Source organism: Anas acuta, chromosome 2, assembly GCF_963932015.1.
Source record: "Anas acuta chromosome 2, bAnaAcu1.1, whole genome shotgun sequence".
Lineage (NCBI taxonomy): Eukaryota > Metazoa > Chordata > Aves > Anseriformes > Anatidae > Anas > Anas acuta.
Window position 1 is genome coordinate 51562271 of NC_088980.1, and position 27448 is coordinate 51589718.

Consider the following 27448-nt stretch of genomic DNA (forward strand, 5'->3'; position numbering starts at 1 on the left):
CTTTAAAAATAAATAAAAGCAAAGACTTAACTATTCTTCAAAGCTATTTCGCGAATGATACAAAACCATTAATTTTTTAGACTCTGGGGCTTTTTGCAGGAGGTGGGCAGAGGAAACAACTGAGCGAGGCTCACAGAGATGCAGTTTCTCATTGGAAGAACCACGAAGCATTTCCTTGCTGTAGAGCAGCGTGGGTTTTGTTCTGCATTCAGAGGCTCTAGCACTTCACACAGCACTGCTGATAAAATGTGTTTGGTAGGCTTTGGGTTAGTTGTTCGCATAAGGTGTTAGTCTTTTGGCTGGCATCTTGGAAGGACGTGTCAGTGCTGAGGTGCTTGAGAGTCTGATGTTGCTGTTAACAGTGGGAGAGGGGTGCAGGTCGGCTGGGTGCGGGTGCATCTGCCACCCCGGGTGACAGACACCCAATGCTGCAGCTGATGTTGCTGTGTTGTGCCTCCTGTCTGAAGGACAGCTAGTGTGAAGGATTAAATTCCAGCTCTGGTGTTGTCTTCCAGGTTGTGCCAGGTCTTGGTGCCCAGGTGAGCTGAGAGACAGAGCAGTAATGTTACACCCCAGGTGTCCTGGCGTGAATTGCGATGTGGCTTCCTTAGGGACAAATCAGATCTGACTGTGGAAGCTCAGTGGGGACTGGCAAATTGCTGAAGGATAGCCAGATAGAGAATATAGCTTTTTTCTTCCTCTCTTGTGATTATATTTTTTTTCTCTTCACATGTGAAAAGTTACTGGAAGACAGTTGCTGCTGGATAAGGCTTCCAAGAAAAACTTTTGAGGCAGCTCTTCAGATCTGCCCTAGAGTGCGTAGTAATTTAGTAATTTCCTTTTTTTTTTTTTTTTTTTTTTTTTTTTTTTTTTTTTGGAAATGGGCTTACAGAGATTTTAAGTCTGTAAAAATCACCCTTTAAGTGTTCCTGTTAGTTGGAAGAGACTACTTCATACAGTATTCGATTATATTTTTTTCCCTGCTGCCACTTCCAAAATCCTGTTCACAGTCACTTTCTTATCTGCCCCTCTGAAAGCTTAACAAGGAGCTGGCTGTTCATGTTTTAGTAACAGTAGGTTTAATTTAGGTATACTAAACACCGTCTAGGACTAACGTTGAATGGAGTTCATTTCTTCCTTGGAACATTAGTGACTGAGATACTGAGTTTACCAAGGGCACTGTCATTGGTGTAGTAATTTACCCCCAAACTTGACATTTATAAAATATGACTTCAAATTAAAGTTCACATTATTTTGGGATGTAACATGACGCATGAAACTCTGTCCCTCTCTGCGGTTCTATGATTTTGTAGATAGGTGCCTGTGTTTGCTGGAAGACTGCTCTGGCATTAATATCAGTAGGGTAGGAATTAGAAATAAATTGTGCTGTGTGGCCGTGCTCATTGTACAATGCAGAACTTATTTCCCTGAAGTTAACTGTTACTTGTTTCTCACCCTTGTAAGCAGAGAAATGAATGATTCCTTTTTTTTTCCTGGTTGCATTGCCTTGATTTTCCTCGTTAGCATAGTAAATAAACTTGAGTTGTATCACTTGTTTACACAGGTTTTACATCATGAAGATTTTTGTTTACAGCTTTTTTGTTTTGTTTTTTTTAGTGGACCTCCACACCCACAGAGCTTCCCTTCTACCATCGTTCAGTGTTAGGTTTGATCTGAAATTTGAAGTTCTCATAGGAACAGAAGGACAAGGAGCACTGTTCAAGGACAGGAGTCTTGCTTTTGGAGCAAGACTCCTGGTTAGCTTTCATGCCGATAGTTAATACGATGCCAATAAGGAAACAATTGCTTTTGCTGATAATGGCTCCTTCAAATGTTCGTTTGGAGCTGTTTTAGAGGAGGAGGGAGTATTACTACAGCATATTTCTACCCCTGCTTTTCTGAGGAGCATCTTTTGGAAACAATAATTACCTCCAAGCTATTACTCCAGTATAAGAAAACAAACTCTGCTCCTGTGCCTTATGTGTTTAAAACTTGCTGACTGTGCAGTTCTTGTTGTTTGTGCCTTGGGTTAATTATTAATATGAAGCGTAGTTGTCCCAGGACAGAAACACTGGTTAACCCGTGGCATTTCAAGCTCTCTGGAAAAACTGCAGACACTCTGTGAAACCCCTACAGGTGTTTTGTCTATTGATACAGGACTAAGTATATACCTGGATGAATTAAGGCTGCATTTCTCATGCTTAGGTTCCTGCCTTCCAATGTACAATTAATTCTGTTTCTCATTTCTGACTGTTTCTGGTTTGGATGTGCACTTGACTTGATCTGGGGTTATTACTTAGACCTTACCCTTTCTGCTCTGCAGACATAATCCATTATATCTTCAAGTTCCTGGGAAACCCGATAGCCAAATATTGAATCAGGATGATGAGGCCAGCCAGCCATTAGAGTATCATTCGTGTTACTGCAACAGAAAGTGCTGTGATGCAATAGTTTTTCCTGCTTTGTTTCTACACCTAATGTATTTCCCTGGTGTATATATATATTAGGTTCCACACCTAATATATTTTCACATTTATGCTGAATTCCCCATCTTGATCACTGGTGGGTTAGGAGCTCAGTCCTGCACACACCCTTATCTTGTGTTCATCACATCTGACTGGACTGTTGCTCAGGAAACTGTTGTAATGTCACAAGTGACTTCATTATGATTAAATGAGGGGAAGAAAATAGAACAAAAGAGCACATTCCTGTTTAAACATGCAACTTCGAGACTGCAACTGTCTCACATACATTGTAGAGCACTTTCTGTTATAGTATGTAGATCTGTCCTGCTAATTAAATAATAGCAATTTCAGGTTATAGACTTTTATTATTTTCTTTATATAGTCTGTATTCAACTGCTATAGTTACAAGGATAGGTGTTTTAGAACTCTCATAAAGGTTTTGCATGGATTTGTAAACCAACCAAAAACCCCGCTGATTAGTACATATCCTGCTCTCCTTGTCTTTCATATTGACTGAATTACTTGTGTTAAAACAGAACGCTCTAGTTTCCAATTATATCTAATTTTATTTTCCATGTATTTCTAGCATCTGCATAGTATTCGAGTCTTTGAAGCAGGTTTGTAACCACTTAAATATAAAAATACCACAAAATTATATGGCGCTGGTTTGGCACTGTCACTGATCTAAGTGGGTTTCTGTCTTGTATGGTTACTTACGTTAAGTGTGAATTGAGGGGGAATAAAACAAACTTGTCTGGTAAGTTTAAATCTTCAGTGCCATGTGGTTAAATGAATGAAACTTGTTTGTAAGTAAAGAAGTGGCAGGCAGAGCTGGCTGTGCAGTACTGCTGCTGTTGTCTTCTCTCATCCCAGCTCTAGAAGCTGCTCGCTGAAGGTTCCCGAGTGTTGTCTCTTTACAGATCACCTTCAAAAATGTGTGTGGCCAGGAGAAGCTCCCTCATCCTTGCTTGGAGCCGAGTGGGAGGAGAGCAGGTGATCAGCAGCAATGCAGGGCTGCCACCACTCCCTAGCACTGCAGGGTGTAGGGTGCCGGCTGGGGATCCAGCTCATTAACCAGCCTTCAGCTGTGGGTCTGGGTCACTCACCCGCCTGCGTGCTAGCGCAGGGTGCTGCTGATGACAGGTTTCTGTTTGCTGGGAATCCTCCCGGAGCTGCTGAGCTGTCGTGACCTGTCCTAGTGCTGGTCTGACAACAAAGAGCTGCTCGCTGAGCGATGTGAATTCATCAGTGTCATCGTCAGGAGTGCTTCTGCTTCTGTGCGGGGGTGAAATCAAAACTAGGTCTGTAAAAGTTTTTTAACAGGCTTGGCAAATGCATTTCCAATAAAATTTTAAGAGACAAGGCCGAGGGACACATGTTCCAAAAAACTGAGTTCAGTCATGTTGCTTCCAGCTTGGTAGGTGCCATTGCAAGTGAAGAAGAGTCTGGGACAGAAAACAAAAACAAAACAAAACAAAAACATTTAAAACACATTTAAAACCATCTTTTTTTCTCTTCTTGTATTCATTCATTTTTTTTGTTACCTGTTTGTTACAGTGACTTATGGCATAGTGTAACCGAAGTGGCTGAAGTATAGGAAGTAGGTAGGGTAAAGCAAGCTGCGGAGACGCAGAAGTAATTTTTTCTTTGGCTATATTGTTATGAATTGCTGAAATCTGACGTTTGCAGCCATTGATAAACTTGGAATTCATTAATACTTTCAAGTAAATTGTCATTTTCATCCCTAATGCTGTCTAACACCGTCCTTTTTTTGGCAAAGCCAAATGAGTAAGCCAGTCCTGAGTAATCCATGAATTATCTTTTCCATTATCTCTCAGGAAATTCTGATTGTTTCTGAGACCTTGCAAGCTACTGATCTCTTACCTGAGGAATGTGTCCACTCCCTCTATTGTATAAGCACGTGGTATAACCATTAATATGAAGCTGTTGTTCAGTTTCTTTCTGGAAAAATAATTAGCAGGATCAAAACAGTATATTTGCTTGTACAAAGCAATTACTTTCTCTGTAGGTAGATGCAGACGAGCATCTTATCTCTAAGAATCATTTTGCGTAATATATAAATGCAGTTGATTTTATAGCTGGAATCCCAAACCAATTCTTGAATCATAAATTTTGATTGCAGTGTGAGGACCCATGGTAGTCATGTTGCTGTGCTGTTTCTGAAGAAGCTCTGAAGTAGGATAAATCAAAGACTACTACACTCACATGCAAAGTGTACAGTTATGTTCAGTTAGAAGTCTACCGCTTTAGTCCTGTGAATCCATCAGTTTCAAAGAGATAAGGTGTGCAAATGGCTATTTAATTCACAAAATTCACACGTTACTGAACATATCTCTTGCTATTTTAGCAGAGGCACACTGTACTGGGGCACTGTAGCTGTGAGAGGCCAGTTCTTTCTCAATTGCTATTTATAGGCTGGCCTGGAATGCTCACATGATGATCCTGTTTGTAATCTTGGTTATTTATATTGCCAGCGATGCTATGGCAAAGAGTTTCTCACTATTTCCATTCTACAGTTCCATTTCCAAGCAGTATACCTCGTGCCTAACACTGTTTGGCATGGAGATTAAGGATGTGCTTCCTCTACAAATGGAATAAATGCTGTCCTTGTATTTTTGAGAGATTTGTGATCACAATCACTTCTACGTTTCATCATCGTGTTGCTACAACAAATATTAAAACACAAAGAGGTTAAAATGAGTTAGAGCGAGTCCAGAGGAGGGCCGTGAGGATGATCAAGGGGCTGGAGCACCTCTCCTGAGAAGACAGGCTGAGGGTGTTGGGATTGTTCAGCCTGGAGAAGAGAAGGCTCTGGGGAAACCTTACAGCGGCCTTCCAGTACCTAAAGGGGGCCTACACTTCCCTCTAATTCTGTAGCACAGTCATTTTAAGTAACTTCCTTTAGGAGAGCAGAAAAGGAGGAGCAGAAAAAATAGTGAAGCTGGCAGGAAGAGTACCATTTTTGTGAAGAGCAGTAAAATATGTCTAAGCAAAAAGGTGAAAACTATTTTTTCCCCTTTCAACTGCATGATGGAGCTTTTCTCTGTTCTACCTATCCTGTTTTTTTCCTTCTCTTTTCAAAATGCTTTTAGTTACTTGTTTTCCACTTTAGGCTATTGATGTTTGTTTGATATGTGATGTGAAGCTTCCCTGTTTTCTCTTATAAAATATTCAGGCCTGAATGTTGTGTCCTCTGTTTACTCACCTTCTGTTTCACCAGTTGAATTTACAACCAAGCAAGGGGTGAAGAAGCAGCTATGTATAATGGAGGATAATTGCGTATGTTAAATCTAGGCTTTACAAACAAACGAACCTGGTCCTTCTGAAGTTTTGCTTAAATTTTGGAAAAAAAAATATTGGTAAGGGTTTGGATCATGAGCACCAGTGTTCTGTTCTAAAGAATTTTTGTTCGTTGCCAAGTTAACCCCAGTAACAAATGCTAGGATGGGGGGAGCTGAAGATATCTCCCACCTTCTTCTCTAATCATTCTCTTAAAGCTCCAAAAGCAACCTCAAAAGTTTATCTGAATTAAAAAAAATAAATGCAAGCTTACTAATGATATTCTAAAAATCTCAGTCACTTGAAAGATCTCTTCTCCCAGCAGCTATGAGGAGAATCTCACACCTGTGATTCAGAGAGCAGTATATTGATACAACATTGAACAGATTGTCTTAGGGCAAGAGTAAATGTGATACCTAAATGATGATTTTCTAATTATGTCCAGTCTTTTACAGTTGACTTTGTGAAGATTTCTCCCAGCCAGAGATGTGCAGAGCAGCATCTTGGTGCAGTTACCATTCACTCAGCATCATAGCACTGTGACAGGAATGTTTGTCCATGCAGACTTCAGAGAGACTTATTTCATGCTTGCTCTTTGTGCATCTCTTCTGTGCACAAAGGGAAGGGTCATCCTCTGAAGTTGCACACACGTGGAACAGGAAAGGTGCTAGCTCCATATCTGCAAAACATGCATGTACAGTGCAGTCACTGTGGTGTCGTGGGCCAAGATTTCGGTGGAGGGGCTGGTGGTGCATTTGTGGCCATCTCTACCTTTGGCTGAAGACGCAAGGACCTCCGCTCAGTAGTGCTCATGCTGCTCCAAGCAGATCCTGCGAGGCAGAAGTTGGTTTTTATGGGAGGCAGCGCAAGGTATATCAAGTAGAAACAGCTGCATATCCCCAAATGCAACCACTTGGTTTATAGTGTTGTAATGGAGATAGAAAAAACGTGTCTGCATAAGATGGAAGCTTTTATGTGTTACATTTACCTTGATTCTCAGTATGTAAATAGGGAGGGATAGAAAAGCTAAGATGCCTGTAAAATTTTACGTTTCCCTCTGTTGTGAAGACAGCTAACAATAAAGCAAATATTTTTTGTTACTCTTTTAGATGATGATGGAAAAATGATCTTGAGTCTTGATTTTTTTTTTTCCTTTAGTACTTCCTGAATGCAGTTTTTTGAATGGGTGATGCCATGAATCTGTTTGGAACATACAAAACCAAGTACTGAAGACAGCTTTATGTCCCTACGCTTTGAATTTTGCTGCCCAGACAGATCCTAAAGTAGAAGGATGGCTTTGGTGTGTTTCACATCACAGTACCATCATTTTGGTTTTGGGCCTCTGGATCACCTTTTTTCAAATTGATTTGTTTTCAGTCCACAACTTCTTATTCTGAAACAAAGGTAAATTGGTAAAACTATTTCAGGTAACTGGAGAAAGCTGACCAAGGAGTTCTGCAATTGTTAGCAACAAAGTTTAAAAAAAAATAGCAAAACCAAACACCACAGAAACACCAGTGTCTATCATAAGTATTGACAGGGTTTTAAAGGCAGGCTTAATATTTAATTTAATAAATGTTTCCTGGTGTTCTTTCAGCAGTTCCTACATGAGTGGTATTAGGTGGATAGTTTAGACAGGTCTTGCGCACAAGTACTTTCTTGTTCCCTTTGGAAGGGATATTCTTTCTACACATTTTCTGCAAATCCCACTAGAGATGAGCCATGTGCTCAGTTAAAATCTTATCCCCCACCCCTGTGCATATCACACATGGAGTCCTGAAGAGATCTGTGCTTGTTCTGGTATTTCTTCTTTTCATCAATGAATGAAAAAGGCTTGAATGCTGCCATCACAATATGTTAACATCGCTGCACTGCTGCTGTTAGCATGTGTGTGGTGGTTTTGCTCTGATGGGTAGCTGAGCTCCACCACAACCACTTTCACTTCTGCTCTTCAAAGGGAAAGAGGGAGAGAATACGATGGAAAGAGCTTGGGGAAAAGGGTTGAGATAAGGACAGGGAGATTGCTCAGCAATTATTATCGTGGGCAAAACAGACTCAGCATAGAGAGATTCACGTAATTTGTTGCTTATTACTAACAAACTGGAGAAGTGAGAAACAAAGCAACCTAAGAATGCCTTTCCCCCATCCTTCCACCTCGAACACCTCTTCCACCTCCTCCCCCCAAGTGGCGTAGGAGAACAGGGACTGGGGGCTGCAGTTGGTCCTTGCCGCTGTCATCTGCTGCTCCCTCCCTGCCCCTCTCTGCCCATGAACAGCAGGAGGAATGATTTGCTATCTTTTATCTTATGAAACTTTGCCTTAATTTAGCAGCAGCTGGGTTCAGAACAAGTGAAAGGACGTGCACATAATTAAAGTGCGCACTTTGTTGCAAGATGCTCTGACTTCTCAAAGTCCATGCAATTAAAAGGTGGTTAGGCAAATTAATGTGGGAGAAAAATCCTGGAAGGCCACTGAGCACGAAGATAACAACTCCATCTCGCTGCTTATTGCTGCTGAGAGCACCTGTGGTCTGACACGGCAAGGCGGCTGCTTTCTGCCCTGCTCTGGGGGCAGTGTGGTGGCTCGATTGAAGGTTTGGTGACTGCCAGAGGCAGGGTCTCCTCCCCTGTGCTATGCCAGCAGCCTGACCGTGAGCTATGGCTTCATCTCTCTCTCTGCCTTTGTGTTCCCAGCTGCACTGTTCACGTTCAGCGTGCACCTTCCCTGCAGTCAGACACCCGTTTTCTGGTTCCGCGAACTAAATTGGTGAAACTTTGTTTTCAAAACAGCAAATGGCAAAACAACGCTGTCCCACCACCACCACCCCGCGTTTATCTGGCAGAGGCACAGCCCGGTGTGACCACCTGCAGCCCAGGACCTGGGAACAAGAGGCTGGAGATGGGCAGAAACTCCTCAACAGGCTTTGCCTCTTGAGCAATTATTCTTAGGGCAGTCGCTGCCGCTGCCTGCTAGGCTGAAGCTTACTCATTGTGCCTCAGACCTGACACAGAGTGTGTGCACTTGAAACCTTACCTGTTTTTCCTCCTCCCGCTTTCCCTGCAGAGATAAAAACTGTTTCAGCCATGGCCTAATTAAAGGTAGGCTCTGCTTTCAAAGTTTTCCTTTCTCTGTTTCAGAGATGTTCTCGGAAAGAATTTGTTGGCCACAGTTGGGCTTTCAGAAATGCAAGTTCCTGTGGTTCATGCCTCGCTCTTTCTGGTCTCCAGTACAAACTGAAGTCTGCCGTAGTTCTTCGCTCTGCAACTCACAGCAGACCTAAACACTGACTCCTCCAGAGTACCGCACGGCTGTGACAAAGGCTAGGGAGAGCTGCACTTACATGCAAAAAAATGGTTTTATTTCTAAGAACATGCATGTTTTCCAAACTCGTTTAATGCAAATGTTATTTCCTAAGCAATTCGGTGTAATTGTAACATCGGAACGATGCCATGCTAAAAGGCATTTGGTAGAACCACTTCTGGAATATCCTCTACATTTCAGGTTTGCTGTCTTTCAGAAATACAGATCCAAAGTGATTTATCAAGTTACTGAGATGGCTACAGGACCACAGAACCGATGGAAAGCGAAGAGCTGGGAGGAAAGTGTAGCAGGAGAGCGAGCCTGTGTAGGAAGCTAACTTAATTTGAAGCATTAACTTACAGGGTAGAGTTGGCACATGGAGAAATTGAACCTCATTCATTTGTGCAAGATGGGGAATCAGGAAAACCTTCTGGATGGTGGTAGGAGAAATAGCTTTCTGTGAGGCAGAACAACATAACTGGTTTTGAGTTGTTTAGACTCAATCTGGAGACTTTAAGGCTTTGTGGCTTTATTGCCTGTGACAGTCAGACTGTATGTGTTGGAGATCTTTATTTTATATTTATATATCGGCAGATGTGACCTCCCCTTTAGCTGTAACATAACTCAGTTTTTTGTTTCTCTTCAGGAAACACTATCCATTTCAGTTCTTGGCTTATTTCTTTGATTGCACTAATGGCTTGTACACCATAGCGCTGTGACCTCTCTCTGGATTTCCCAAACCTCCAGTGTCTAAGAAGCCTGAGATGGCTTCTTTCTTTTGTGTTATCTCAGAATGTGTCCTGAAACTTCATTCTGGCTCTGCTTGTGAAATTGTGACTTGTGTCCATGCTAACTGTCTGACACCAACATTTCTTACATCGAGAACTGCTTCTTATACTTCATCCCAAACTTTACTTCTCACTTACACTCTAGCACTGTTTGTTTTCAAACAAATTGCAATTTTTATAGGACAGAGGCCAACTCTTCTGTGTATATTGTTAAAAAAAAAATTAAAAAAAAAAAAGAAGTGTAGCATAACAAAACAAACACAAATTGTATGTTATGCCCCTCTGCAGAGTTTGACTGGTGCTTCAATTGCTAGCGTTTAGCTGTGCACTGATTTTCTGCCAAGGCACTTGAAAGCTGGCTCTGTATTTCCTTTATTTCACTGACAGTTTCTAGGTAAACCAGCAGAACGTCAGCTTTGTTTCAAACCATTTGTTATATTTCTGACTTGCACTTGCAAACCTGCTTTTATAGCAGTCCTTTGAGTTTGTGCTTTATGCCTTCCATCCCTTACTGAGTTTTGTTTCTGCTTGTTGTCTCAGCGTTTCATTTGTGCTGGAGCCATACAGAACTATCACTTTCTTAGTAACGGCCCTGACCTTCTTCTGAGTACTAAAGAAAATAGCGACTAAGTGAAAATCCCTTTATCTGCCAGAGCAAACTAAACATTGCCACAGCGGTTTGAAAGTAGTACTGACCGAGCTTGTTAACTGATAGCCAGTGGGTGAAACCTGGATGCCTGGCGCTGCCTGATAACATCACCTGATGGGAACGACGGATAATACTCTTCACAGCAAACATACTCTATCTTTTTGCAGATATGAAGAAGTTATGGGCATACAAACCAGACATGAAACCCAACTGGATACTACTGGGCTGCTGCAGATTTTATATTTTGGGCTGTAAACTTCTTTCTCTGAAACATGTGTATTTAAGTTGGTGTGTGGAACACATTGTGTAGAGATTCTTAGAGGTGTTTTTTAATAACTTTTAAAAAGTGATGATGTTATTAACACAGGTCTGGGATGACTGTAGGGCTTTAAAGATTCCTAATGACAAACGTTGCAGAGCGTCTCTGATACTGATGTTCATGCTCTTCTACACCACTATCTTAAATAACATAACATAACATAACATAAAAACCAGCATTATTCTTAAGGTTAGGAGGGACCTCTAAAGGTCACCTGCTCCAACCCCATGCTCAAGCAGGGCCACCTTGAGCGGGTTGCCCAGGACCATGCCAATTTAAGCATATAAAACCAGGCTTATGCACTGGCATGAATTCAACCATTTAGGATTCAATAAGATCCAGAAAAAGAATTTGCTTAACACTGAGTACAAATATCAGTCTATTAAGGTCATGTAGTCATAAGATGATGTTTTTATAACCCCGAAAAAGGTTAGACTCGTCATTGCTCCAGGGCTAAATGTTTCCTATTTTGTTGCACACAAGCAGTGTGTGCTTTATTTTTCAACTGAGGAAAGTTTAAGGGTCTTGTTTATTTTTTCACAGGTAACAGGGAGGGAAGCAGTAGTCGTAGTGGTTACACGAAGTCTGGAGTGTGCATTGCTCTTGTCATTTCTGTCCTGTCGTGGCACATGAGCACGGAGGTGACTGTCATTGCTTCCCAGTGCATATTGTTATGTGCATAGAGTAATGCCTGCTCGAGAGGTCTTGCCTCTGATGGAAAGAAGGAAATGTTTGTGGCTCAAGGTAAGATGACGTTTATAGGAATTGCCACAAATTTCCAGGTCACTGGGGGATTGGGGATACTGTTAAATTTTGTCGGTCTCACCTCCTGTGTTGCGTAGGGCATTAGCTTGTGTTCTCTGACAAGGGGTTAAGCTCGGTAAGTAATTTGTGGAGCAGAAGGGCATCTAACCTCTCTCTGAAGCCCTCAGGTGGAAAATCCGTCTTAGCAGTTGCCAGCCTTTCTCTGCTGGAAATTCTCAGAGTCCAGAAATGTGTTCAGGTTGTGCCTTCCTCTGCTAGGTTCGATAACTTCCTGCTTGGTGCCTTCCCTGGGTGAAGCTGTCTCAGCAGCTGTCCTGTTTCTGTTAGCTGATGAACATGGAGCATGTATTGTGAAGATTTTTGTTGGCTTTTGGGTAACTTTTGTGGTTCATTTCATGACACGCTAGGTCCCTAGAGCTAACTAGAATATTCCTGGAAGGAATTTAAAGGAAACAGTGAATACAAAATTCACTTGTCTGGGTGCTATACAAGGATAAAGTCTCCTGGTGTTGGTTCTGCAATGTTTTACCCACCACAACAAACTTTTTCCATCCTATGCTACTCTTTCTCTGCATCCACTTTCAGGCAAATGGGAGCTCTTGTTAACATTGTCTGTTAAAGCAAATGGTGTGTGGGGTTGCAGCCTGCTGATGCAGACTTTCTTCTGTAAAATCTTGCTGGTGAAGTGGTGGAAATTGTTGTGCTAGTGTGTAATGTCATCAAAACTGCGGAAAGTTTTAATTTCGCATACAAATTAATGAACGTTTTCTATCTGATCGGTTCGTGTAATATTCGTGATACTGAAAAAGCATGCTAGGATGAAATGAAAATAGTAATTTGTGATTTTTGCTGAGTTTCAAAAAGAGTTTTTTTTCCATACTACAGTGATATTTAAAGAATGTTAGCATACATTTGCCCAGCTGTGTGAAAGGATGGAGTGTCATGCCCAATTAGCATCTCTTTTGAAATCTCATTAGTAACATAAATTAGATGAAATGTGAATGCTGATTTTCCCTGCTGTGATTATGGAATGTGACAGCGAAACTTGTGAGTTCTTCCTTCTTGTCCAGGCTGAACAAACACTTGGGACTGTTGCTCGAGCATCTTCAGGAATGTCTCAGTTACATCCTTCTCCTGTTTGACTCACCTCGCAGCAAGATCAGGGATTTTCTTTTCTGTTTACTGAGGAAAATAAGTTCTCACCCTGTTAATGCCAATGGTTTAATTCTTCCCAGCACATTGTCGTTTCACTAGCTGAGAGATCTTACGGCTTGATCTTCATCAACCGAGCTGCTAATTGCTGTTCATATCTTCATAGCAAATTATGGAGCTTGAGTTTTGAGCAGGCTGTTGCTACCAAAGTGGAAGTTAATTTACAATATGCTGCGTTGCTCAGCAAGTTTCCTTCACGTGCCTTTGAAGATGATTTGTCTTGTAATAAACGCTGGGCGTCATGATTAATAGCAGTGCGTTTTTCCAAGCAGCTCGAGCTGTGCCTGCAGAAGGGCTCTACCTTCAGCACAGCCTGGTGTGCTGCTGGGTCGGGCAGGCAGCGCTTCAGAAGGAGTTTCTGTGGAGTGGTAACATTGAAAGGGAACGTTTTCCATTGATGGTGGAGAGTTAAGAGGCCATTAATTGATGGGAGTAGCTACCCCAGGTGGCTGGTTGGTTGGGTTTGATGGTCTCATAGAGTTTGTGCACGGAGTCGAAATGCCAGTTATCGCACAGGGTGTTTTTCTCCTCGCGAGCGCTAGAAATAGAGGTAACAAAATAAGAGTAATGGGTGCCTAATAAATGCCCCAGTAATTTTATTAATGCTGCTAGAATGTATTTCCACATACTTTACAGAAACATAGTGTGTTTGCCCAGACAAATTTCATTACATTCAGCATCAGTCATTACACACTGGTCTGAAAGCTGATAGCTCCTGGGTTCTGAGAGCGGATTTTATTCCTCTCCCTCTTTTACTCATCCCACCAAGTCTGATTAGTTAGTAAAAATCTCCTGATTTAGGTTCTTTTGCATTCAGTTTTCTTGAAAAGGGGAGAAAAATAATCAATTTTAGAGAACTGGTTGTTGGAACAACTACCATTGATAGGAATCGTTGCGTCTTGCTTTGCATTTTGGTACAAGGCTACTTTTTACTAAGAACACACCAGTGATTGGTTATATTGTACTTCTAGTAGGTAGGAGGTTTTTATGAGAATAAATAGTCTTGGATAAGCTTTGATTTGGATTTAAGACATGTGGAAAAAGGTTATTTAACACGATAAATTCTGGATAGGGGGCTCAGCAGTCAGGTTTGAATTTGAGCTCTTTCACTGCAGAGTAGAACAATAATTTTATTGAGTCAGTTTTTTCTTTTTCAGTAAAACTGAGTAAATCAACTGAAATGGGATAATATTTTTATTATTTTAATTCAAAAAAGTTTGTTTTATGTTGGAGAGCAAGAGAGTGGACAGAGAATTTTCTTTGGTGAACCCTCTACCAAAGTGGTTGATCAATCTTTCTGCATATATTTGGGTCGTGGCTGTTCTCTGCAGCCAATTCCTTTTTGCAAAGTGACGTGCTGTTGCATGTAGGACAGGTATCGGCCCTTTTTCAAGCTGTCAATAGAAGCTGTTTTCTCTTTACCATTGAGTCTTTTATGTAAAGATTAGTACTTGAACTTCACATCAACAAATCACTGGCATTGGAATAATAATGCCTTGGGCGGTAAAAATAGTCAGAACTTGTAGTGAAAGGTAAGTTAGGGATGAGAGGTGTTACAACACAGTTGCCACTTTGTTTTCCATTGCCTTTCACTTATTTTAATGACCTTTTGTCAGTTTCATAACCTGTGCTGTCAGAGAGCAACATATTTTTAGAGTATGCATCTCTATTTTTGTGGTATTTCTGGTTATGATCAGTGAATATCTTATTCTGCAGGCACTTGGTCAAATTGCTTTACTTGTTAAGGTGTTCTTATTTTGCTGTTCTTCAAAGCATTATTTTGTCTATAGAACAGACCTTTTCTGGGTAGGAGGAATAAACAGGTACATGCATGGCATGTGTTCCTCACCTTATGCAAGAATATAAAACTAGTTACTTGCACACGTATATGTTCCTACAGTATGTACAGTAACTGTTCTGGGAACCCTTGTAACGAATTGTGATGCTGGCTTTGTCATTAGCCAGCTCTACAAGAGGTGCCCCAGCCAAGTGCAAAGGTGGGGCCCTGTTCCCTTTCAGGGCATTGCCCCGTTTCCTTTGATCCTCTCCTGCTTTTAGAGAACGGAAGGAGGAAATGTGCAAGTAAATCTCCTTTTTCTGCCTTTTTTTATAAAGAGAATGATGTACTGCCTGTGATTTGCTGTACATGATCATCGAAGATGTTACAGTGGCAGCCTGCAATCCTTTTGCAGATACAAGCTTTTATTAAGAAGTAGTGTCCATTTATATAGGGCCACGCTTTTTAAGATGCTTGGTACCAGGCCTGCAATTAACAGCCTGCAGTGATAAACCATGCCAGTGAAGGGTCCTAGAGCTGCATGATCTTCCTGTAAAGGGTAAGAGAAACCTGATGGACAAAAAACGCTGACAGCCTTTTCTACCTGGGCAAAGAGGGCATTTACTTTGATCAAATAAAACAAGGGGCATTTGTTATGAAGATCCTACTACTGGTTCGTTCCCCTGCACTCTGCCTCTGAATCATGCAGACACACACAGGTGGTGGAATATTCTTGGTCTGCATTATTGGCAGTCGGAAGAAGAAGAAAAAAGAAACACAAATGACCACCAGAAATCTCAGAAAATGCTATTCTATTTGCTTTGATCAGCTTGTCTTTAGCTTCCAGAGAGGCTGGAGAGGTGCTGAGAGAAAAGATAAGGCTGAAATCGAGGAGGGTAGAAGTGCAAAGCTCCATCCTTGCATGCACATAAAAGCATAACAAGTTTGATAACCTGTTCTGACTTGATGTAACTGGGAACAGGCAGGCTGTAGGCTCGTAAAAAAGAGCCCATTCATTTCCTGGGACTGCAGAATTCTCAGCAGAATAAACTGCATGTGGGGAGTATGGAGAGGGGAAGTTGTGGAGACTGCAGCTATCAAATGCTGCTGGGGAGGGCTCAGAAAAAAATCTAGAAACATTTTCTTTATCCATCAAGATGATCTTTTCACCTTGCCAATCTTTATACTTACAGAAGGAAGAAAGGAGACTATTTTTTTCAACTCATTGTGTAAAAAGCTGAAGGTTTTTCTCCCCCTTTTCTGGTATATTGGTAGTTGCTTGTAATAATTCTGACCAGTTATCCCGAAGAGTACCTTGATGACTATATAGCTACTACATGTAAACACTTAATTATATATTTGGTGAAACAGTGAGTGCTGTGAATTTGCTGTGCTTGCACATGTGACGAGACAAAAAGGTATTTCAGAGTCAGTGCCTTGGATGATGATTTTTGGCGGAGTCAGCGTAGAAGAGCAAGCTGCAAAGCCACGTGGTGGGTTCGTCAGCTGCTGTGGATACTACGTGTGGTTACTTAACGTAGTTGGTCATTACTGCTTTGTCTTCATTACCTAATAGTGAGAAGGGAAAAGAATCCACAGAATACTTTCCAAAAAATGAAGTAATTATAGCACGATCGTGACCTACTTGGCTTCTTAGCATGGTTGAATTGGAGGTGCACTGGGCTGTGTGGGTGTCATAACAAAGAATCTAAGACCTGTTTTGCAAAGATGCCTCGCTCCCCTGTCTCCTTCCACGTAGATTCCTGGTTTGATGCCTATGGGGTCATTTTCAAAGGTACCTCACCCCTACTGAAGATGCTCTTAAGGAGTGGTGGTGAAATCACGTTGTATGGATTGGGGAGGGAGGGGGGCATTCACCAGTTCTTTGAAGTTTTTGATGTATGAAATGAAGCTTTCTAGAAATTGTTTTTCTCTATCTGGACAAAAATTTGAGGTAGCTACACATTTGAGATCTCGGCATGTGTTTGTCAAGCAGGAGAGGAGAGGCCTGGTACCAGTGCAATAGACAAAGCCTGAGCAGATTTCTAGGAGCAGACCTCAGCACACCGACTCCTCAGCAGAGTTAGAAAATCCACCTGGTGATACTTTGCTTATAGCCTCAATGGCTTAAGGACGAAGAAGGAAGTTTAATAGCACAGTGGGCTTTGAGGTCATTGAAATTGATGCTTCCTCCATCTGCGAGAATTTTTCAGGCTCTAGATGGTGATGACTTTGTTTTTGAGTTCTTGGCATGTCAGAGAAGTCAGTCTTCTGTCTGATTGTACATATTGCTCTTTGTCATTTTAGGCAACAATCTGTTACTGTTCAGGCACAAGGTTAGGCAGCTGTGGTGTTTCCTGGCTGCTCAGCTTCCAGGAGGTTTTGTTGCCCCTCGGAAGGTACTCCTGCATGCTGCCATTGGCACCGTGGGTGATTAGACCCTGATGATGAAACATGCAACAAGTCTGGGAAGTCAAAATGTGAATTGCTGTGGCTCTGGGATCTGCTGTTCCGTCCCCCTCGCGCTCTAACACTGAATCACCAGATCTGCATGGTCAGCGTCTGATAAAAAATGCGACAAATTCAGTTGTTTATGAAGCTGAAAGGTTCTGGCCTCTGGGACAGGGAAGAAACCATGGAGCACATCTGAAAAAAATAAAACAAAACCAACTGATGTGGAAAATTGATTGAGGCTAATGCAGGTTTTATAGGACATCTTTAAGCTGCTACAGATGTGATTTCAGTAAAACTGTAAACAGTGCTTTTCTTTTTCTTTCTAGTCTGAGTCTTCTGACTGAAGAAAGGATTTCAGTATCTCCATCTGAATCGTTGCCAAGACAAGGGTTACAGGGACTCGGTTAGCTGGAATTTCCAAAGAGCTTAAAAAAAAAAAAAAAAAAAAAAAAAAAAAGCTATCCTGTAAAGCAAGATAACCCATTTGTTCCAGAGGCCCTTGCTTGTGCTGCTGCTGGTGATGCTGGCAGGTGTCCTGGGGAGCTGCGATGGGCGTCCTGCTTCCACCTGGGGAGATCTGCAGGCTGCCAGTGCTTTAAGTGGCTGCTGTGCTTCTGTTGGCACAGACAGCAGAGGGAAATGAGAGGAAATTTCCTAAAAGGCTTGCTTAAGGAAAAGCGCTAAGAAATGTGTGAAAGAATTCACTTAAATGATGTTCTGCACCCCCTTTCTACCTGGGGCTTGTAATAACGTGCTCAGAAACACAGTTGGTAAACTTTGTGCTGGCCTTTGCTTTCTTCAACTAATCGGTGTAGTTAGGACCCTACTGAACTGCCACAGCTGTCCATTGGGAATTCCCTAGGAAAGTTCATACCTTCTTGAATTATTTCTTGAGATATGAGTGCCTTTAAAATAAAGGAAAATCATTTTGAAGAATTGTGAGTAACCTGCCTCAATAGGAACACCTCCTTGATGTAGGGACAGAAAGTTCAGGGCTGCTGCTGAGACTTTGCCTAGGGAAGCTGTCCAAGTGGGACTTCCATCACATCTGAAAACCGTTTAAATGGAGAAATATTGAAGGTAGAGCTAAAGAGCATTTTCCAACTAGATAACAGCGATTCTGGCAGAAGTCGCGAGGGTAGGGCTGCCGCCGGTGCGTTGGCTCGGAGGCAACGCGTGGTTGCATTACAGCAGCACCCTGTGCCAGCCACGGAGCTTCTGGTTTAGGCAGCCGTGTCATCTGAGGTACGAGCCGAGAGTAGGCAGAAAGGATTGTGTAAGATGTCTTTGTGGACTCGCTTCTCTTACCCTCCTCTTGTGGTCTTGCCCTTCTTTTTGCTGAGCCGCTGTATTGTGGGTTGAGAGGAAAATTGCTCAAGGAGTTATTTTCCACTCTGACTCGGTGGAGTTTGTGTGTGTAGCCTGGTGGGTAAAAGCCAGGCTTGGTCCCGCGTGTTTCTGCACTGAGATATCAGCCTCTTGGTATCGTTAAATTTAGTGTAGAGTGCCTGGCCTTGTTGGGTAGGTGGAGACCCTGCATCACTGTCGTTATTTTGGAAACCTCAAATTTGGCTGTGTTTCTTCCCTTTGTTCACATCTGTACACTTTTTCTTCTTGATGTGAAATACAAATGGAAACTTGTAGTGTGCATCACTTCAGGCTTATTTCAATGCATAATTGAAACCTTTAAAGGTTGTAGTTTTCATGAGTGGCCTACATCAGCCTAACTCTCCGCTGCATTTTTGCCTCTTCTCCAGCACTGGCAGTAGCAAACACGAGGCTGCACAGTGAGACACATCAGTGACCCAGCTCAAGCAATTTCACCAAAAAAAAAAACAACAAACAGATCTAATTTACTGTGTGACCCCATGGCTGCCAGCATAAGCATAAAGCATGGAAGGACAAGTTGAAGTACTCTGCTCTGGTGTCTTCAGTTTTTTGGTGTTTTTTACCTCTGCTTTATTTCTGCCAGCACCAGTTGGAGTTGTGCATGAAAAGGATAACGGTGCTTTTACTTTGGTTTCTTGTGCTCCCTGCAGGCTTTCTGTAGCCTGGGAAAATATAGGTGTTATTTTTCTACACATTTGTATAAACTCAGTAAGAAACAAGTGTTTGACCCTTACCTCGGTCTTGTATCTGTAGCACTACTGAAGTCAGTGGGGATTCACAGCCTGGCACCTTTATCTGTCAGTTTACAGACTCGGTTTTAGTTTGCAACAAAAGATGGGGTGTGCTCTGACTTCCATGGCAAAGAAAATGGATGCTTGCTTTCCTTCTGAAACTCAGTGCTGTTAAATTTTATATCTATAAGGAACATTGCATTTTCCTGCCTTTCTTTTTATCTGTGGTTGTACTATGACAAAGTAACTTCTGATGTTTTCGTTAAAAACTTACGGTGTATCATATAAATATCTTCTGATTTCTTCTGATTTGAGTATTCTTAAATACAATATGGATTACAGAAAAGCTGAGATAATAGTAATGAAGTACACTGACTCTGTTTTTCTTTTCTTTTTCTTTGCTGCCTTCCCTTTATGTGAATGGCGTATTTGTGCTTCTCTTCGTCGTTGCTGATTTTCTTCCCATCACCTAGAAAACCACCTAAGGTAAGTGTTTTGTCTCTCTTTGCGTTTGGACCTGCTTTAAAAATGTCAAACACTGCCAAAGAGTCTGTCATGTTCCTGTAGTATGTGATCGATATACAGCTTTGATAAATAAAAACATATTAGAAAACAAACAAAAAAACAAGCCCTCTATTCCTCATACTTCTCAGTTATCTTCATAATTCCAGAAGATTACATATTAATCCAATTGACATGCAGATTAAGGCACATGACTTCTTAAAGCTGTGAGCAGGATAAGCCGTGATTTCATTGCATTCGTAAATACCTGTGAAAGAATAAGTAAGTATTGTGTGGAAAATGTTTTGTGGCACAAAAATCTGCTTTGAAGTGAATATTGCTTTAAAAGGTGGTAAAATCTAGGAAGGAACAAACTGTTCTTGTATGTAATTGGCCATCTTCAAGAATTAATAATTTCTGCAAAGTGGCCAGAGAGCACCGGAATTTGTCTAGAAATGATTCTCTGTGTGTATGTAATGCAGGGGAAGGGAGGGAGGATGAGTGTTACGTATCTACTGGGTTAGAGAAGAAGCCTTACTGGGATGAGAAATACAATATCAGTACAGGGCTGGTGGCAGTGACAAGGGAAAGGGAGCATGTCAACTACATCTTGTCAACAGATGCAAAACAGCACATTGGTATTTTGCCACAGCAGTCGAATGATGATCTTGTCCTTTCTGTTGCATGTTAATTTTCATAGCAGAGAGCTGTAGTTACTGTGAATGAGTTTATTTTACATTATTCTCTTTGATTTGTAGATCTTCAAAAAATAGTTTATGTGCAAGTCTGATATGTCTTCTGCAGGTATAGCAGAATATTTTGTAGACCTTCTGGGAAGCGAAATTGGGGTGGATATCTATCTGTCTGTCTAGACATCTAATATATGTTTCATGGTTCAGACAGCTATTTTTATGTGTGTGTATGTGTATATGTATATAAATATAAAGTGTGTATAGCTATTTTTCAAGTATTTTTCTAAAGTGTCAGAAGACAACATCATCCAGTAAGTGATGTGTAGTATTCCCATTAGGCAAGGAAACAAAATCTGTTTTAGCATGAATTGAAATAATTGTATAAAACCAAACATAATTTAAGGTCACAGCAGGTGTAAGCAACAGTGGAAGTTGTTACAATAAATAACACTGATATTTCAGTTTAAAATGCTGTGTGGACTGATTTTTTTTTCCAGTGAGTCATTGAATCGCTTAAAATGATGGACCTGGTTTTTAGTTCCTCTGTTGTTGTTTTTTTAGAGCATTAGCCAAAGTTATTCTATTCCAGATGAAGTTATTCTAGTGCAAAGGGGCTTGACCGTTGTATTTAAAAAAAAAAAAAAAAAAGCAACACCCCCCCCCATTTTTTGCTGTAATTTCACAAACTACTTTTTTTCAAGAGCCTTTCTTTTCTGTAGTTCCCCATCCATATTCCATTGTAGGCGGGTAAAGTTGTTCTTTTACATTATGTAAAAGCTTAATTATGGCCTTGAGTTTCTTTCACAAAAACATGCCAGCTGCATACTTGTGTATATGTGCCACTTAATTGCCGGGTATCGTTAGATTGTCATTAATATCCTTGAGCTATAATGCTGATGTTTATGATGATGTGTGAAATGTTTATCAGTTTGAGACGACAGGTGCTTCTTACCATCAGTAGAAATACATTTTATGAGCGTGTAAAGACATGCTATGAGAGTAGGATGTTTCTTGATTTATACGGCTTTTTGGGTACCCTTCATAATCAATGTTCAAATTAGGATTTTTTAATGAAATTTCCTAAGTGTTGAACTTTAAAAAATAAAAATCTTTAATAAGCTAATTTGTCATTAGTCATGGGTGAATTGTGATGACGGTCCAACTCCAGAGCTATGAAGCTGTAGGAGGAAAAGTTACATAAGGATATTAGGGTTTTTGTCTGTTTCTACAACCATCATGTTTCAGCATATTACTGCTCTTGGGCGTCTAATGTTGTGACAATTAAAGCAATTTTTCTAAGCTGAGACCAGTGCTGCCTTAGGATTTTCTGTTTATACTTTTGTATGTGGTAGGTCTTGTGTTTTTTTTCATACAGCGGATGCTCAGCAAACAGTGACCAACTTCTTTTGGTCAGCTGGGAACGATTGTTGAATGTTATCTGTGCATTTTCAGTGTTGTATAGATATACAGGCAGTGTATGGCAGGGAATATCTTCAGTCTGGGTAATGCACGGCTAAATGCTGAAAGCCCCAGACTCTCTCTAGTCCATACTGAGGATTAGGCTGTAAAAAGACTAATAATGAATGTGAAATTAGACTCCTTTCTAAAGTAATTAAGTCATAATAATAAAAGTACTGGTACAAAGAAAGGTGACTTTCCATATTGCCCTCTCTTGAGTTTTGAGGAACTAAAGCTTATTTAAGTCTGTCCCACATCCTTTACTGCCTTTTCTTCCTAAATTATGTTCGTATCATCATCAAGCTCTGTGTTTGCATCCAACTCCTTGTTCTAGTAAATAAACCCAGGGCACAGGATGGGAGGTGCAGGGCAGCTACTGCTACTCAATGCAGGCTCCATCCCAAGCGTTAGCTTGGAGTCACCAAACACCACGGACATCCCGCAGGCTCACCTGCAGGATGTCCCAGCAATAAAGGACTCTGTTGCCGATTATTCTCAGGGGTTGCTTGAGTGCTTCTTTCCCATCCCCCAGCCCTTGTGTGAGAGGAGGCATCCCTTCTGCACAGAGCCTCGAGGAAGAGCACAAGAGAGGACACAGCTTCCTTGAGGATGCTGTGCTGGGGTGACAGGAGGAGTCCCCAGGGACCACCACGTGCCTTTAACATGTGTGAAAATAGGCTGAGGGGTGAAAATAGTAGTGTGTAAACAATTATAGGTAGCTAGTTCCTTATATTAGGAGTGAATTTCTATATCTGTGTAATTGGTAATGACAGACACGGAGAAGGCTGAGGTACTCAACAACTTCCTTGCCTCCATCTGCACTGACAGATGGGCTTCCAAGTAATTCATTTCCCTCAACCCGTAGATGAAGGCTGGGGGAGCAAAGTCCCACCTGCTCTAAGTGAAGAGCAGGTTTGAGACCACCTGATGAATCTAAAGAGGTACAAGTCTATGGGACCCAAAGACATGCATCCCAGGGTCCTGAGGGAACTGGCTGATGGAGTTGCCAAACCTCTCTCCATCATAGCTTAAGAGTCCTGGCAGTCGGGCGATGTCCCTAGTGAATGGAAAAATGGAAACATCATGCCCCTACTCTTCAACAAGTAAAACAAAGAATTGAACAAAAAACACTGCTCAATTGGCGACAATTAAAACAATGAGGAGAAATTTTTTCTCAGAAAGAGCAGTCAGGCATCGGAACAGGTTGCCCAGGGAAGTGCTGGAGTCACTGTCCCTGTGGGTGTTCAAGGGAAGGTTGGACCTGGTGCGTAGGGACATGGTTTAGTGGGTGACATTGGTAGGGTAGGGGGATGGTTGGAGCAGGTGATCCTGAAGGGCTTTTCCAACCTTAATTTTTCTATTCTTCTATGATTCTGTATGGCTTAATCAGGCAAGCACTGATACTGGATATGATACTCCCTACCTGTAAGTAATTCACATAGGTACACTTGCATGCATAAGCCCTTAAAAATAGTAATTCTCGAAGGCATTGATTAGGGGCTTTAATACTAATGACCTTTGCAGAATATTATTTTGGCTATTTGAAATGTGAATACCCCTTGGCTGTCTTTTCTGATTCTGTGAGAATTTATGTGCTGTGTAGTAGTCAGACCCAATGGTTCTTCTGCTTCAAAATCTATCTCATTTTAAGTGACAGGTACAGATGAATTTGAGACAACTTTCCAGATTTTTCACTGACATCGTAATGTATTGATCAGCATCACTATTCATTTTGCAGTGGAACCTCCAGTCATCCCGTTAGCAAAGCAGTAACAAACAGCTGTCTGAAACTGCTGTAGGTCTTTGCTGAAGAAATCTGAGTCAAAGCCCCGTATCTTTTCTTTAATTAGCTTCCCAAAAACATGAGAACAGGTCTTTGGCTTAGTTTTTTAATAGTCATTAATGTTCAGAGCATGGTTCTTGCTAACCTAGAAACGACCTAAGTAATTCTTAACTAGGGTAATGTGCACACTTGCAGTGGCTCTGAATACAGTAGTACCAGGACCTAGCACTTCCTGGCCAACTCTTTTTCCCAACTCCCCTTTTTACATTTGTGAATTAAAATTCTCATAATGAATATGCAGTGAGTACATACTCCAATTCATATACTTACTTTTACTCTGAACTCTCAATTGTGAAAGATCTGGACTTTATTACTCGTAGCTCTGTCTGTTACTTGACTGTTTCCATAGCCATAAAATAAAACTTTCAAGCTTTGTCCCAACTGCAGCACTGCTTAGATTGAAAATACAGTGCAATGTCCAACACTGTAATAATGGAGCTGGAAAAGAAAACAACACAACTGTTGATCTCTTATCTCCACTCACAGTTTCTAGTGTGGAGGCTATTGCCTTATGGCAGGTTCTTGGCGGGTTCCTTATATCTAGCTGTTTCTTTTAGATGCTAAAATGAAGTATGAGGTACACAATCTTGCAAAAACAAGATAATTGTAAGGTTTGTTTCTTGGTTCCCTCCATAACTTGAAAATGCAGAAGAATTTTGGGTCTAGCTGTTAGACCCAGTAAATAGCAGCGTGGACTTATGTCTGCTTGTGGTTGAACACCAACCAGTGCATTAGCTGGTAGGTAGGTGTATCCTGTCTTTCATGGTTTTCCCATTTTGCTTACCTATTTAAAATGCTTTAAGCTTCCTTGTTCAGTGGCTATGGAATTGACATCAGAGTAATAGTAAATTAGAAATAGTAGCCCATAGAGTCACAGAGGTATTCCCGAAATGCTTAGAAGAATAACTGAAGGTTCATGAAATCTTAGTGGGGTACAGGTAGCAATTTTAAATGTTGAGCTTCAAATAAAAAACACTTGTTTTTTTGCATTAAACTCTTGCCTTGTGATGTTAAAACACCCAATATATTTTCCAAAAATATTTAAAACTAATTCACAGAGGATGCCTGTAGTTTAAGAAGGTCTGTTTCTGCGTCACAGATCTCTCTTTGATCAAATATGTTATGATAATTGTTTTGAAATAAGTTGATAAGGGTTTTGACTTTTGTTTTTGAGTATTCTCCCCAAAATTAGAAAGGCATTTTCAATGCCCAGTAATGCCCAGCTGGAATATCAGCCATCGAGTCTGAGGCTTTAGCATTAGCAGAACTTCTGGTACCTTTTGTGTTCATATTGACAGGGGTTTTCTTACCTTCTTCAGAGAAATGGGTCTTAAGAAGTAAAAAATTAGGGAGTATGCAGAGTAATCAGTTTTTTCTTATATTAAAAGAAAAAGTACTACCCACTATATTTGTTTTGAAGGAAGAATAATCAGCGAAGATGGGAGGAGGAAGGGAGCACCTTCTTAGATGAGATTAACGGGATTTTTTATTCTTTGTCCTAGCATAGGTTCTCTGTACTGACCCCAGGTGAGTTTGCGTGCTGTTCTTAGGACTGCATGTCCTGCAGCTTCCTGCACTGGAAGACAGGAAAATAGAAGCTAGCATCTTTATTTAATTAAAAAAAATATATGATTAAATAGGTCTCACTACTCAGTTAGGACTCTGCCCTACACCTGTTTTAATGGAGACGAGAGTTTTTCTGCAGTTGCTATACACGTTATACAGGTATTGCATGCCCCAACAGCTCCCACTTTTTTGCCCGATTTTCTTTTTTTTTTTTTTCCAAGTAATCTTGTTACTTTATTCTATTAGAAGGAATCGACAATTTTCCAGGAAGGATTTTATAAATAGACTAAGTCTTTGCCTGGGCTTTTTATGTGCAATGTGAAAACATACTAAAATCCTATATTTACATTTGTTTTATTTTGAGACAGATTTTTTGTCTTTCATAACCATTTTGGAACTTTTTAGGATCAGTTTGACTTTTTTTTTTTTTTTTTTTTTACCCTTTTAAAGGAATCCAGATAATTGCTCTTCTATGAGAAGTGGCTGTAAGAACATATTTTAGTTTGTCTCTTTACAAGATCAGTATTTATATTATTATGAGTCATTGAATAGTCATGATTCGCTGCCTTAACTGAGGGGAAAATGTGTAGGACAATAGATTAAATCGGCCCACAGTAGTCCTGTATTGACCCTTTATGTCATTACACATGAGTGTGTGTGTCTGGGCAACCTCTCTGAACTGGGCTGTGAGATCCACTGCAGATAATCGTTTGTTTCGAGGGAGAAGAATAAGCCTGTCACATTCGGATCCTTACAATTAGGTCTTCATTTGCAATTTACCTGCTTGCAGTTTGATTGTAGAGAGATTAGGTATTGTTACCCAGTCCCAGGAGGGAAATTTCCACAGAAGAAGAGGAAAGGGAGAAGAGAGACGCTGCTTCTTGGACTGTGAAAGTTACGAAACAGGTTGGAACATTCCTGTTCTTTATGCTCAGCTGTGAAGCAAGATGAACAAATGCACAGAAGTCATCTGAAATGCACCCTATTTATGTGAGGTCTGAAGATAAGGGAAAGCAAAGGATGCATTTTGTTCACAGTTCAGTAGCAAAACTACATCTTTGACTAACAGCAGGGAAAGTCCTGACTCATGGAGTTGTCTCTGTCTATTTATACTGCAGTAAATGACTCAGTCCTCCCTGTTAGATTATTGTTATGGGGTGGGGTTTTTTGTTATTTGGTTTTCCTCTTCAGAAGGAAATTCCAGAACTCATTTCACTCCTGTGGACTAAGCATTGTCTCACTGTCAGGTCTTCTCTCAGACCTTGCATTTGGTGCATGGTGCATATAATTAGGAGAAAGGGAGGGGGCAAAGTTGCTGTGCTTACCTGAAATTTTATCCGGATATTTTACCCTGATATTTTATCCTGAAATACTTGCAGCAACAGACATTTCAGGAAGGGTTTGGTTACGGTACATCTGTAGGTTAGATTGTACAGTAATTCTGCAACAGCAGGGAATCCAAGAGGTTCTGCATTCCTGAAACCAAAAGGAAAAGATCCATAACCATCTCCCACACTTCAGGGTTTGTTTCAGGATGTTTTGCATTTCTGCTAAGAGATCCCATGGCTCTTACTCTATACTGACCTGCAGCATTGTTTGTCTCGCTAAGGAGATCAGCAGTTGGTAGACTAGGCATGGGAAAGCTGGGCCCAAGCAAAGTTTTCATAAAGAAGTGCTTCCTTCCCACCCCACTTGGGAACCCAAAAGAGTGCGCACACACACACAAACAGATTTTCTATCAATAGCTTATCCATTACTGGCTTACCATGGTAAAATGGGGCAAATACACTGCAGCTTACGGTGCGTTTGGCCAATATAAAACTGCCAAATGCCATTGCTCAGTGTCTGTACTGTAATTTTCTCAGATGTGCAGGAAAAGCAACTTGAATAAAATTACAGCGTGTAAGTGTTTTTACAGGACACCGGTCCAGGTCTACAAGCGCACTGAACACAACATTGAATCTCATTCTGTTTCTACCTAGCTGGAACCTTTGACTGACATGCTAGCAGGTTTTTTTATTAAAGCAGGCATTGCCATAGCTTGTCTAACAGAATTAGATTTTCTTTTTTTGTTTTGTTTAGCTTCCACTGCTGAGCTGTAGTACTGTTCTCGTAGATTAGGCAGGTCATCTGATACTGTTTAGGCTCTATACCCAGGCTCATCTGATACTTAAGGCTCTGATGTTGTCCTTCTTTGAGCATTAGAAGTCCAAGTCATGGTAAAACTTCTGTGCATCTT

At 41.0% G+C, this 27448-nt stretch overlaps 1 protein-coding gene across 6 annotated transcripts in view; it reads left to right on the forward strand.

Annotated features, from left to right (window-relative positions):
- Nucleotides 1-27448, forward strand: part of KIF13A (kinesin family member 13A) — a 115307-nt gene that overhangs the window by 22066 nt on the left and 65793 nt on the right. For all 6 annotated transcript variants that reach the window (XM_068674753.1, XM_068674756.1, XM_068674754.1 and 3 more), the window contains exon 3: nucleotides 19623-19635. In XM_068674753.1, coding sequence (XP_068530854.1) covers nucleotides 19623-19635 — 13 coding nt within the window. The remainder of the gene's footprint in view (nucleotides 1-19622; nucleotides 19636-27448) is intronic.